Raw genomic sequence first — 11,350 nt, 5'->3', positions numbered from 1 at the left:
TTTAGAAGAAGAGATAAACAAGTACACAGGTAACATAACACCAGGCAGAAAGTGATCAATGCCGTAAACAGGTACAGATCAGAACCTCTGTCTGTGAGAGAAAAAGAGAGATGGATGGGGCAGCATTTGGTCTGGGAGGAGGAAGGGCCCTCCTAACAGAGTCCGGCTGGTGGGAAAAGTGGCTCAGTGTGGCCGGAGATAAGAGGAGTCAGGTAGGCTGGGTCCAGGACCAACCCTGAAAGCTCGCCCGAGGAATGTGAACTTTACTCTTCATCGTTTCTAGTACTGTTCATGACCTGTACTGTGTAGCTTGCTGCCGGCTTAAGGGATGAATGAAGCCATTGATGCTTTTTTGAGCAGACAAGTGACAAACTCCAATTTTTGCTTTAGAAAGCTTAAGTGATGTGTGGGAGGAAGGACAGGGTTGGGAGACCTGTTCTAAGAGTTCCAGTCAAGAGCAGGAGGTGATGTTTACTGAGTTAATCCTGCTACCTGCCCCGCATTCCACTAGATGCTTCACACACACTCTCAAGAGTGATTTCATCCTGAGAATCACCCTTTGAGGAGGGAAGAGTAAGTATAGAATTCCCATTTTACAGTTTAAAACCAGGTTCAGAAAGACTGCGTAACTTGCCCAAACATCACATGTGTAAAAGTGATAGCATTAGGCTCAGACCCAAGTCAGTCTCATAAGCTCCTTCTTTTTGAAAACAAAACACACACAAAATACTATGACATGTTGACACTACTCAAATGAGGATGGTTTTAATAAGGACAATGACAGGGAATGGAAAGGAAGGAAGAGAGAGGAGAGATTTTGGCAGAGTCAGAAGGATGTGGCAACTGAAAACTGTGTGGGGACAAGGGATTCAAAAAAGAGTCAAAGTTTCTAGCCCTGATAACAGAATATGGCTGTGAACTCAGATTTGGAAATGAAGGTAGGGAATTAAGCTTTGGACCTATTTTTGAAACGACAGCAAAACATTCATATAGGAGGAGTAGGTTCACTTTCTCCAACATGTGTAAAAATCACATAGTGGTCACTGGCAACACACGCAGAATTGGTTGTGTCACTCCTCGGCCATAGACACATACCAAGGCCATTCTCTCTGGCTGTCCAGCCTTTGCCCAAGCGGCTTCTGCTCCTTGGCCCCTTTCCACCTCTCCCCCTTTGTCTTCAGTTTATCCTGCAGTACATTTCCCAGGAAGGTCTCCCATGACTCCCCAGTTTAATCATCTTAGTTCTTTTCTCCCAGTGCCTCTGCCCTTCTCTGTGTCTCCTCCCAGACTGAGCTGCTGGAGAGCTGGGACTGTCTTCCCCTTGACGTTGTGCAGTCTCTGAAGCTATCATTTGTTAAGTCTGACCCTCAAAAAATATTTGTTGACAGACTGATTCCTATTGTTGCCCTAGAAAACAACTACCCTGCCGTATTAAGTCACAGTTTCTTCCTTCTTAGGGCATTGCAGTTAACCTCAAGACTAGGAAATCATCTTCCTTCTTACATACCAGGGTATTATTCATGCAGTTTACTCACTGCAAAAAGTTCCCTTGGAAAAAAAGCTAACAAACTAGTCAAAGATTTACGAATTTCCTAGTGTCAATCAACTTTTCAACAAGCTCACTTATGGGCGGGGGGATGGGAGATGCGACCCGACCCTTCTTTGCTCTTTGTTTCCCAAGTACCCAAGCGGTGGTAGAGGCTTCAACATTTCTCTATGGGAGGGTCTCCGGCGCTGCACTCAGGTTGAGATTGGGGGGAGGGACCTTTTTTTGAACCAGCTTTTGCGGAACGAACAGTGTTCTGACTTAAAAGTAAGAATCTGTGTGTGTGTGGCGTCTGGCTTGAGGGTGAGGGCATGTGGACATTACTGCGGGAGTCTCTAAGGCACCTCGGCTCCTTCTGAATAAGGTAGTTTGGAGGTCCACGCAACTGTCAAATTCCATTCTCCTTTCTTCCCACAGGGAGTTTCCTTGAGCGTTAGATGTGGAAATCCGCGGACGGCAGCAGGGGGGAGTAATTCCCAGGAAGATTTGGGGAATCTCGGGAGGGCCGGTGTTTTCTCAGTGGGGTTTTGAGGCTGCTCATAGCCACGACTCAGAGCCACACTTGGCTAGAGCCTGGGCTTTGACGGGGCCAAGAGGAGGAAAGCCAAGAGGTGGGTTCGCGCCTGGCTGCCCGGGTTCGGGGGAGCGGGGGCGGTGACTGCCGGGCCCCTGGTGGGGCGGGGGCAGGGCGGAGCGGGGCGGGGCGGGGCGAGACCGGCCGCGGCCCGGGGGGCGGGGCCAGGCGCGCGGCTCGCCCTCGCGGAGGCCGCGGCTGGGCTCCGCCTCGCCCCGCTACGCAGGCGGCGAGGCTGCGGTACAGGCTGGGCGGCACCATGGCGGCGGCGGCGCCTGCTGCTGCGGCTTCTTCCGATGCGGCGACTGCGACGGCAGAGCCGGAGGCCGGGGACGAGGACAGTCGCGAGGTCCGAGTGCTGCAGAGCCTGCGGGGCAAGATCTGTAAGCTGGGGCCGGGGTGAGGGAACCCACCCGGCGGCGCCGGCGGCCGCGGGACTGAGGGGGCGGCGGGCGCGTGGGGGTGGCGGCGCCGAGCAGCGCTGGGACCCCGGGGCCGAGAGGGGCCTGGGCGGGGGCCGGGCGAGGCGCGCGGGGAGGACCGGCCCGGGGAGGCTGGAAGGGGGGTGTGTTGGGGGAGGCGTCTCCCGGACGGGGCGGCGTGGGCTGAGGCTGCCCCAGTCCGGAGCGAGTGGAGAGCCGGGAATTTGCCGGGGACGGGGGGGGGGGGTTTGCGGGGGCAGCGCCGGCGTGAGGGGCTCGGCTTTGGGGCGCGGCCTGGACGCTGGGACGCCCCGGCCCGGGCTGCGGCTGGGGGCGTGAGCTGGGGGCGTGAGGAGCTTCCGGCTGCCCTCCTACGCAGGCCTGCGGGCGGCTGCTGGCGTCGGGAGCGGCCGGGCGCTGGGAGCCGGGCGGTAATTACCGGGAGGCGCGGCCGGAGGAGGAGGAGGAGGGCGGGGAACTGGGGCTGGCCCGAGGGGAGGGGGCTGCCTGTTTTCTGGGTTCACGAGCCGGGGCGAGGGTGGAAAAGGCGCCCAGGGCTGGGGAAACGGGCCGCCCTGGGACTCGAGTGGCCGCCGTACGGGTGCTCGCGAGTGAGCGCTCCGGGAGGGGCTGGGGCCGGACACCTGTACTCGCCCCACCTCGCTGCGGCGAGGACTTGAATCGAGAGACAGCGTGACTGACAGGGACTTAAGGCAGGATGTAGTGGCTTCCTGTGAGCAGGTCTCAAAACAGTCATCCAGCCCGCACTTAACCCACTTAATTCCTTTCTTTCTTATGCCTTTAATTGTTATTCGTGAGTGAGCCATCCTAGTTGCCTTCACATTTTTGCTCAGAGGCCCTGAGCATTACTGTAGACAGACCATTTGAATTCAGTCATTTGGACATTTATTTTTTTAAAAAATGACCCTTTGGCGTCAGATTGCCAATTTTTTCACAGTACTGTAGTTTATTCAGAGGAAACACTTTTTTTTGGCTATTTGTAAGATAAGATATGTCAATACAGTTTATTTTTGCTCTGGTTGAAAATTAGTTTTGCTTTCTTGATTCAGTATCCTCAGATTGGAAACATGCTACATGCTTCATGTTTCCTGTAAATAGCCCTTAGTCATTAGGAGTACTTTTTACTTTGTATGAAGAAAATCGAATTGCATTAAAATGGTTAACAATGCTCTTTCTTGCACAGGATGTAAAATTTTCCTCTTCCTGAATAGTGATATTATTAAGTGAGGTTGGATTTCCCCACTTGCCTTTTTCAAGTTGATCCCCCTTTCAAGTATTTGGGATTTTATTAAACCTCAGAAGCAGACATGTTAAATTCTCTCACCTTTTTGTTTCCAGAAGTAGTGCTGGGGTTCTTAAGAGAGTACAGTTCTTAAAACCTGGAAAAATGACACCAGAGAAGGAGATCTTGTCTATGTCTAAGATCCCAGCACAACCTACTAGGGTATAAAATCTTTTCAGTATTCAAATTAAGTCTTATGCTTAATATTTGCATATATCTAATTTAATATTTGGGAAAACTGTAAATGAATGGGCCAGAGCACCCCCCCACTGATCTGATTTTTCAGATTTTCACTGCTTTACATTTTAGTGTCACTTGATGCTAGGCAGTGTCTGTTGGAGCCTCGCTGATTTACATAGCTGCGGGTTGTACCATGGAAGTACATATACACATATCTTGGAATCGAGAGTTAGGGTTGGGCTGTTTCCAGAAGGACTTAGCTGCCCTGCACTTTCACCTGCTCCATGGCAGAGATAGCACAGTAAGTGATATCACTGTGAGTGGAACTTGGGCCTACAAATAAAAAAACTCAACTTTGTTTCTATGGGAGAGCAACCCCACTACCCAGACTTGGAGATTGAACATCCAGCTGCTGGGAATGATATTACCTCTTTAACCATAGTCGAAGTACTACATCTGTTATCGCAGTCAGCTTCTTGCTTTTTGAATTGCTCAGCTTATAGTTCAGGTCATGGAGTGTCTGTTTCATAGAAAAAACGTATTAGGAAACTTATATACGAAGCTTTCCCCCATCTCCCTCTCCGTTTCTGTGCCCTCCTTTTAGCTGGTGTAATCTAGAGTTGGTTGACCTTCAGAACCCTGTGAAGAGATGCTGTTTTCTGTTTCCCTGAAACTGACATGTGGGTTTTGCAGGCTGGGGGCTGGGGGGCTGGAAGTGTCATTATTAGCAGGTGCTAAAGTCACAGAAATGGGATGATAGCGGTTCTGACTGTGCAGATATTAAGCAGCTTGGGGGTGTGGGTAACTGTGTCAGCTTTCTTTTTCACCATGCTGGGAGAGAGACCTCGGAGGAAAGCTTGATGTGCCCACCAGCCTGGAGATGTGCTGGCAGATTCCAACTGCTGATTGAGAGCCTTTGACTTGGGGAATTATAGATTCTTAGGTCTGAAAGTGAGCCTGAAAGGAAATGTTCTTTCTCCTGGACTTGGGTAGGACCCTTCAACTCCAGATTCTTCCAGCAGATAGTGGGAGGGTTAGATTTATATCTCTCTGAAGTTCTAGAATAGTAGTCCACAACCTTCTTTAGGCATATCACTCCAGTATTTATTAAATTTCCCATATATTTCCATATATCCCATATATTCCCCGTATACTTCACAAGGTGAAATGATATTCTGTGGTCACTTTCAAACAATCAACTGACATTAGCTAATCCAGTGTTGCTACAGTATTTGAGATTATGTGCGGACCCTTAATTCCTTGAAGTCATATTAGTGCACTAGGAAACCATGGCAGCTCCAAATATTAATATTCAAGAGCCAGGTTTAGTTGTTGGATGTCTTAGAGTTGTATGAACCTTTCATCAAGGAAAGCAAGGTTGTACTCCAGACTCCATCCTTTGGTCTGAACTCCTGTGCAGTGAGTGGCCGGTATGTTAGTCCTTTTGAAGCACTTTGACATTGGCCCCATCCCCCTAAAAATCCCATACACAAGTGAAAGATGGGGGTTGGGGCTTTCTCCTTTATACTTTCAGGCTTCTTGCTGTTATTTTGTCATGTCCTCCTTTTTGGTTACTGCATTTTGTTAAGTTTGCTCTCATCCAGTTAAATCATATTGTAAAAATGTTGCTCAAAGAGCCCAGACCACCTTATGCATGGGTTGACCTGCTCAAGGGAGACCGGATTGATAAGGGAGCCAATGAGGATTTGTGTGAACGTTGAGATGTGTGGTACAGTACAAGATCTGTGGGACCACGATATGTCCCAGAACTCACGTGGTCTCCCTGTGTAGGATCCGTGGGATATGGTTAAGTGCTTGAGTTTAGAGGCTTGGTCAGGTTAGTCACCTGGGTTTGATTCTTCACTTTATTTCTGACTTTTGTTAACCTCTGTGTGTCTCTCTGTTCTTGTGTGTAAAGTGGGGGTAGACAAAACACCTGTATCTCACAGGCTTGATTTGAGGATTAAATAAATCCCCTCCCCAATCATTCTCTTCATCCCCTCAGGAACTGAATCAGATATGGGCCATCTCTTAGGAAGGAGTAATAAAGTAGTAGCTAAAAACTTTATTTTATGTTCTGGTCCAACATGTGCTGGCATTTCCTGGTGTACAAAGCTGATTAAAATCAGGAGACTTGAATTCTGTTTCATACGTTGTTAATTATTATTCATGTGACTTTAGGCAGCTCACTTACCTTTGAGCTTGTCTTCCTCACCTTTAAAATGGGAATAATGCCTCATCACTAGCCATTTTGTACATGTTGTTCCCTCTGCTTGGGCGTGTGTTCTCCTTTCTTCCACCCCATATTTATGCCAGGGAACTCCTACTCATCCTTCAGAAGCCTGCTCCATGTGATCCCCTGACCAAAGCCGTGTGTGCGGGACACTGCTACCCTCATTCCTGGAGAGAATGTGGTAGGCCTTTGTACTGCTAGGGGATCACAAGTTGTTGTTGATTTCCTTGTAACACATTGTATAGAAATCATTTCTTCCCCCATTAGACTGTGAGTTCTTCCAAGGTAGAATTCATTCTTGTTTTTTTGTTTTTTGTGTTTTGTTTTTAATGTCCAGTTGTCAGCATGGTGGCTAGAACAAAATAGGCCTTTAGAAAATGTCTTACCTCTCACTATGTTATCCTGAGGAGGATTTGAGATATGTACTGTATGTGAAAGTGTTCTGTAAATTTTACAGCTAAACAAACTAGAAGATGATAGTATTATTAAAGACAAACTACATGGGTCCGTGGCAGGAAGTTCATCCCTTTCAAAATCACAGTTCCAACTGAGCTTAGGTTTGAATTGATGCCAAAGTTGCCGTATTAGGAAAAGGATTAAATTTATCTAAATGCTCTGATTGCTTATTATTGGGGTTGAATATTATTACCTGACTGTATTCCATGAATATTGTTACTAATTGGTCCTGAGCCTGTAAGAGAAAAATCTAATAATCCCACCTTACACATTAAATATTTTTATTTGTCATGGGAGGTTTCAATTTTTTGGTAATAAAATATAAATCAAAACATTTTATTGACCAATGCAATCGAATTGAGAGGGAGAAATTAAAAAGAGTTTATTCATGCTGAGAATTCATTATTATCAGACATTTGAAATGAGATGTTATTTAATAAATTAATAGAGATTTAAAAAGGGTTTGTTCATGCTAAGAACTCATTATTGTCAGAAATTTGAAATGAGATGATGAGTTATTTAAGATGGAGGAAGAATCCATCTTTCAGATGGATCGAAATGAGAGAAAAGGGTTCTTTGTAAAAGTTCACAGAGCAGTCCGCTAATCATTTGCTCTGAGGAAGACAGGAGGTAAACCTCAATGAGTTCATAGAATTTTTCTTTTTTAACTTAGAACTCTTTGAATAGACTCTTAAGAGACTGGAACTAACGTAGCTGAAATAAAACTATCGTTTTATCCTTTAATCACAGATACTAATCCTATTTCTTGCTAATGTGCTTTGTGAAATTATTTGACAATAATAGCAGATTATGTTTTATCTACTAATGAAATTCTGTTTGCTTTTGAGTGCTGCTGTCAGTTTTGTTGTATAGTAATCAATTAATGTAAATTAAGAAACTTTTTATGTATATTAAGAAATTTCTACATCTTTACTTTTGTATGTCATTATTTTCACCAAAATCCCTAGCTAAAATAATATACTTTATAAGGCTATACCAGTAGACATGCAAACATGAATGAACAGTACTTGACAAATTTGTTACAGTGATATTAGTTCTAAGAATATCATTAATGACAGAATGACTTTGGGCAAATTCTTTAACTTTGCTGAGCTTCTGTTTTCTTACTTGTAAAATGAAGGGTTTGGTTGTGGTCTTTAACATCCCGCCCAGCACTGAGTCTTTGATTGTTGCCTTTTAACTTGAAACATTTATTAATACTTTAAGACAGTACATTGGATGCTTTTATTTTAATGCTTAAATGTGTTTATTATACTTATTGTGTGTAATATGCACTAAGATTTATTAGATAATATTGTTTGAATCCTAACAAGTTTTTTTTTGTGACATTACTTTATTCAGCAGTACACAATACATATCTGAATGTGTTAGGGCACCAGCCTACTGGGCTGTGAAATGGGCCTAAGCAGTGAATGAGATGAAAAAGGTTCTTACTAGTTTATCCTAAAGCAATAGTTGCTTTTAGACACCTGTATTCTTAGGGAATTATAAAAGTTTAGAGCTGGAAGGTAGAGAACATATCTTGTTCAGTCCCCTCATTTTGCAAATGAAGAAGTTGACACTCAGAGACTTCACTATCATACAGTTAATGGCCTGTTGGGTACTAGTCCACTACTATCAAAGTTTTTACTAAAATGCTACATAGGATGAACTCATTAGTATGAGTGTTGCAAAAGTACTGTGTTTAATATATGAAGATTACACTGCCTATCTTAATGATAATATCCAGAAGTAGTAATAGATTTTCACTGTGCCAGCTACATCCTCTCATCTGTTCCTCTTTAAGAACTTTGTGAAGTAGTTAGGATTAGTGATGAAACTGTGGTTGTAATCTAGGTGGAGACTGAGCCTGGATGTTTACCTTTTTTTGTTATGCTCTAACTCAGCTGTTTTCAGACCTGACTGCCCATCAGTGTCACCTGTGAACTTAAAAAGTTCTGATGCCCAGGCTTTACTCCAGACCTACTAAATCAGAATTTCTGGGGTGGTACCTGGACACCTGTAGGTTTAAAACATTCCACAGGGTTTATTAATGGGCAGCTAGGATGGTGAGCCTCAGCTTTTGCCCATTGAACAGACTAGCCACCAACTACCTGAATGTTAGCAACCTGCTGTGCGTGACCATTTAAAGGGTACCAGCGACTTCCCTGGCGGTCCAGTGGTTAAGACTCTGCGCTCCCAACGTAGGGGGCACGGGTTCAATCCCTGATCGGAGAAGATCCTGCGTGCCGCGTGGCATGGCAAAAACAAAAAACAAAAAAAACAAAAAAAGAATAAAGGGTACCAGTAGAAAGTTTGGTGTGATCACAGGGAGGTTTTCAATTGATTATTTTTAAAGGTTTATTTGTTCATTTGATTAGATAGTACAAATACTTGGTACAAAATTCAAAAGGTACATAAGGTATACATTAAAAAGTTAATTTTTCTAACTTCTCTTGTTCCACTAGCCATTCCCTCTTCAGAAGCAAGCATTACCAATTAATTTCTTTCGTATGCATACAGAGATTATTTAAGCATTTATACTTAAATGTGTGAGTATTAACATCTCTGTCTCACCAATATACATATCATAACAAAATATACACATTGTTTGCATCTTGCCTTTTTACACTTAATAGTAGTAGCTTGACGATTTTTCATAAATATATGTGTGTATATATGGGGGGAGGGGGGAGGGAGGGGGACTGCCTCATTTTTTTAACAGCTGCATAAAATTTCGTCATCTCTATATACCACAGTTTTTTAGCCAGTCCCCTGGACTGGACATTTAGATTATTTCCAGTTTTTGCTATTACAAACATTACTGCAATAAATAATTTTGTAGGTATTTTATTTTTCATATGAATGCATGTGTCTGTAGGATAAATTCCTAGATGTTAAATTGATGAATTGAGTGGTATGTGCATTTTTATGCTCAAAGGACAGTGGCAAATTGCTTTTCATAGAAACTATAACAGTTTATGCTCCCAGCAGCAATATATGAATGCCTGTTTCTTTACACCCCCATAGTGTGTATTTTAAAACTTCTTGATCTTTACTGGTCTGTAAGATGGAAAGGAACACCTAGTATTTAGTCTTAATTTGCACTTCTAAATGAGGTTGAGGATTTCTTAATAATTTTTAAAATAAATTTATTTATTTTTGGCTGTGTTGGGTCTTTGTTGCTGCACGTGGGCTTTCTCTAGTTGCGATGAGTGGGGGCTACTCTTCGTTGTGGTGCGTGGGCTGCTTATTGTGGTGGCTTCTCTTGTTGCGGAGCACGGGCTCTAGGCACACAGGCTTCAGTAGTTGTGGCTCACGGGCTCTAGAGAGCAGGCTCAGTAGTTGTGGCACAGGGGCTTAGTTGCTCCGCGGCATGTGGGATCTTCCCGGACCAGGGCTCGAACACTACCCTGCATTGGCAGGCGGATTCTTAACCATTGCACCACCAGGGAAGCCCCTTTCTTCATATTTTTAAGAGCTATTTTTTTCCCCATTTTTTGGTGTTTATTTGGTTTGCCTTTTTCCCTGCTCCTTTATCAGTCATCTTACTGATTTGTGGGAATGCTTTATGCAGTAAGGAAGTTAGCTATCTTTTTAGCGGAAAGATTTTTTTAAATTTAGATCCTTTGGCTGATGTCTCTGTTTATTCTTGAGGAGAAGTTGGTTATGAGATCCAGTGAGGGCAGTCTTTTGTTTCATCTACGTATATAATTTTCTGATATTAGAATAGAGATGGAAAAAGAATTGTTTGAGGAAAAGTAAACGAAGACTTAACTATAAACAGGAGCTAAAAGATAAACAATAGATTGGGAGAAGATACTGGCAGCAAATCTTAGAGGAAAAAGAAAACACTTATATAACACTTATACTGTGCCAGGCACTGTTTTAAAGCACTTTAAGTCCAATAAAGATGTTTGAAAAAAAAAAGATAAAGCACTTTAAGTATATTAACTAACTTAATCCTCATGACTCTATAAGTACAGTTATTATCCACATTTTTACAGATGAGGAAACTGAGGTGCGGAGGCCTTAGTGTAACTGAGCCTTAGTTTAACTGAGGCTAAACTAAGTAACTTGTCAAGATGAGACAGTGAGTGAGCTGTGGGCAGACTGGCTCTGTTACTCTTAACCTGCTATCTATACTCCTTATTTGTTAGTGTCCAGAGTATATAAAAAGTTCATCCAAATTTTAAAAAGGAAAAGGCCATTAGAAAAATAAAGGATATGAATAGGCATTCCACAGAAAAGAAGATACAAAAGGCCAGTAAACATAAGAAAATACTGGAAAGGTTTAACAAAAATTAATCAGGGAAATACAGATTTTAAAAAGTCATCAGTTTGTGAAAAAAAGAAGAGCTCATTGCTTTCAGTATTTGGTGAGGGTTTAGGGAAACAGGTACTTTCTTCACTGTTGCTTGAATTTAAACTGGAAAGCAGTGTTGGAGAGCATTTTGGCAATATCTGTTAAAAATTTAAGTGTGTATACCCTATTCATTTCTACTCCTACATATCTGCCCTACAGAAACACATGGTTGCAGAAGAGGTATATACAAACATGTTTAGTATTACCTTGTTGGTAAAACACTACAGAGGCAATTTAAGTGTCCATCAGTAGGATGATGGCTAAGTAGTA

General features: G+C 43.4%; 1 protein-coding gene across 3 annotated transcripts in view; it reads left to right on the top strand.

The window, feature by feature from the left end:
• The first annotated feature begins 2,375 nt into the window (after nucleotides 1-2,375).
• The window catches only part of RASA2 (RAS p21 protein activator 2), a 117,244-nt gene continuing 108,269 nt past the window's right edge, over nucleotides 2,376-11,350 (top strand). For all 3 annotated transcript variants that reach the window (XM_082840244.1, XM_082840243.1, XM_082840245.1), the window contains exon 1: nucleotides 2,376-2,503. In XM_082840244.1, the coding sequence (XP_082696370.1) occupies nucleotides 2,380-2,503 (124 nt within the window). In that variant the 5' untranslated portion in view covers nucleotides 2,376-2,379. The remainder of the gene's footprint in view (nucleotides 2,504-11,350) is intronic.

Source organism: Leucopleurus acutus, assembly GCF_964270905.1.
Source record: "Leucopleurus acutus genome assembly, chromosome: 5".
Classification (NCBI taxonomy): domain Eukaryota; kingdom Metazoa; phylum Chordata; class Mammalia; order Artiodactyla; family Delphinidae; genus Leucopleurus; species Leucopleurus acutus.
This window is presented reverse-complemented; position numbering and strand designations above follow the sequence as displayed.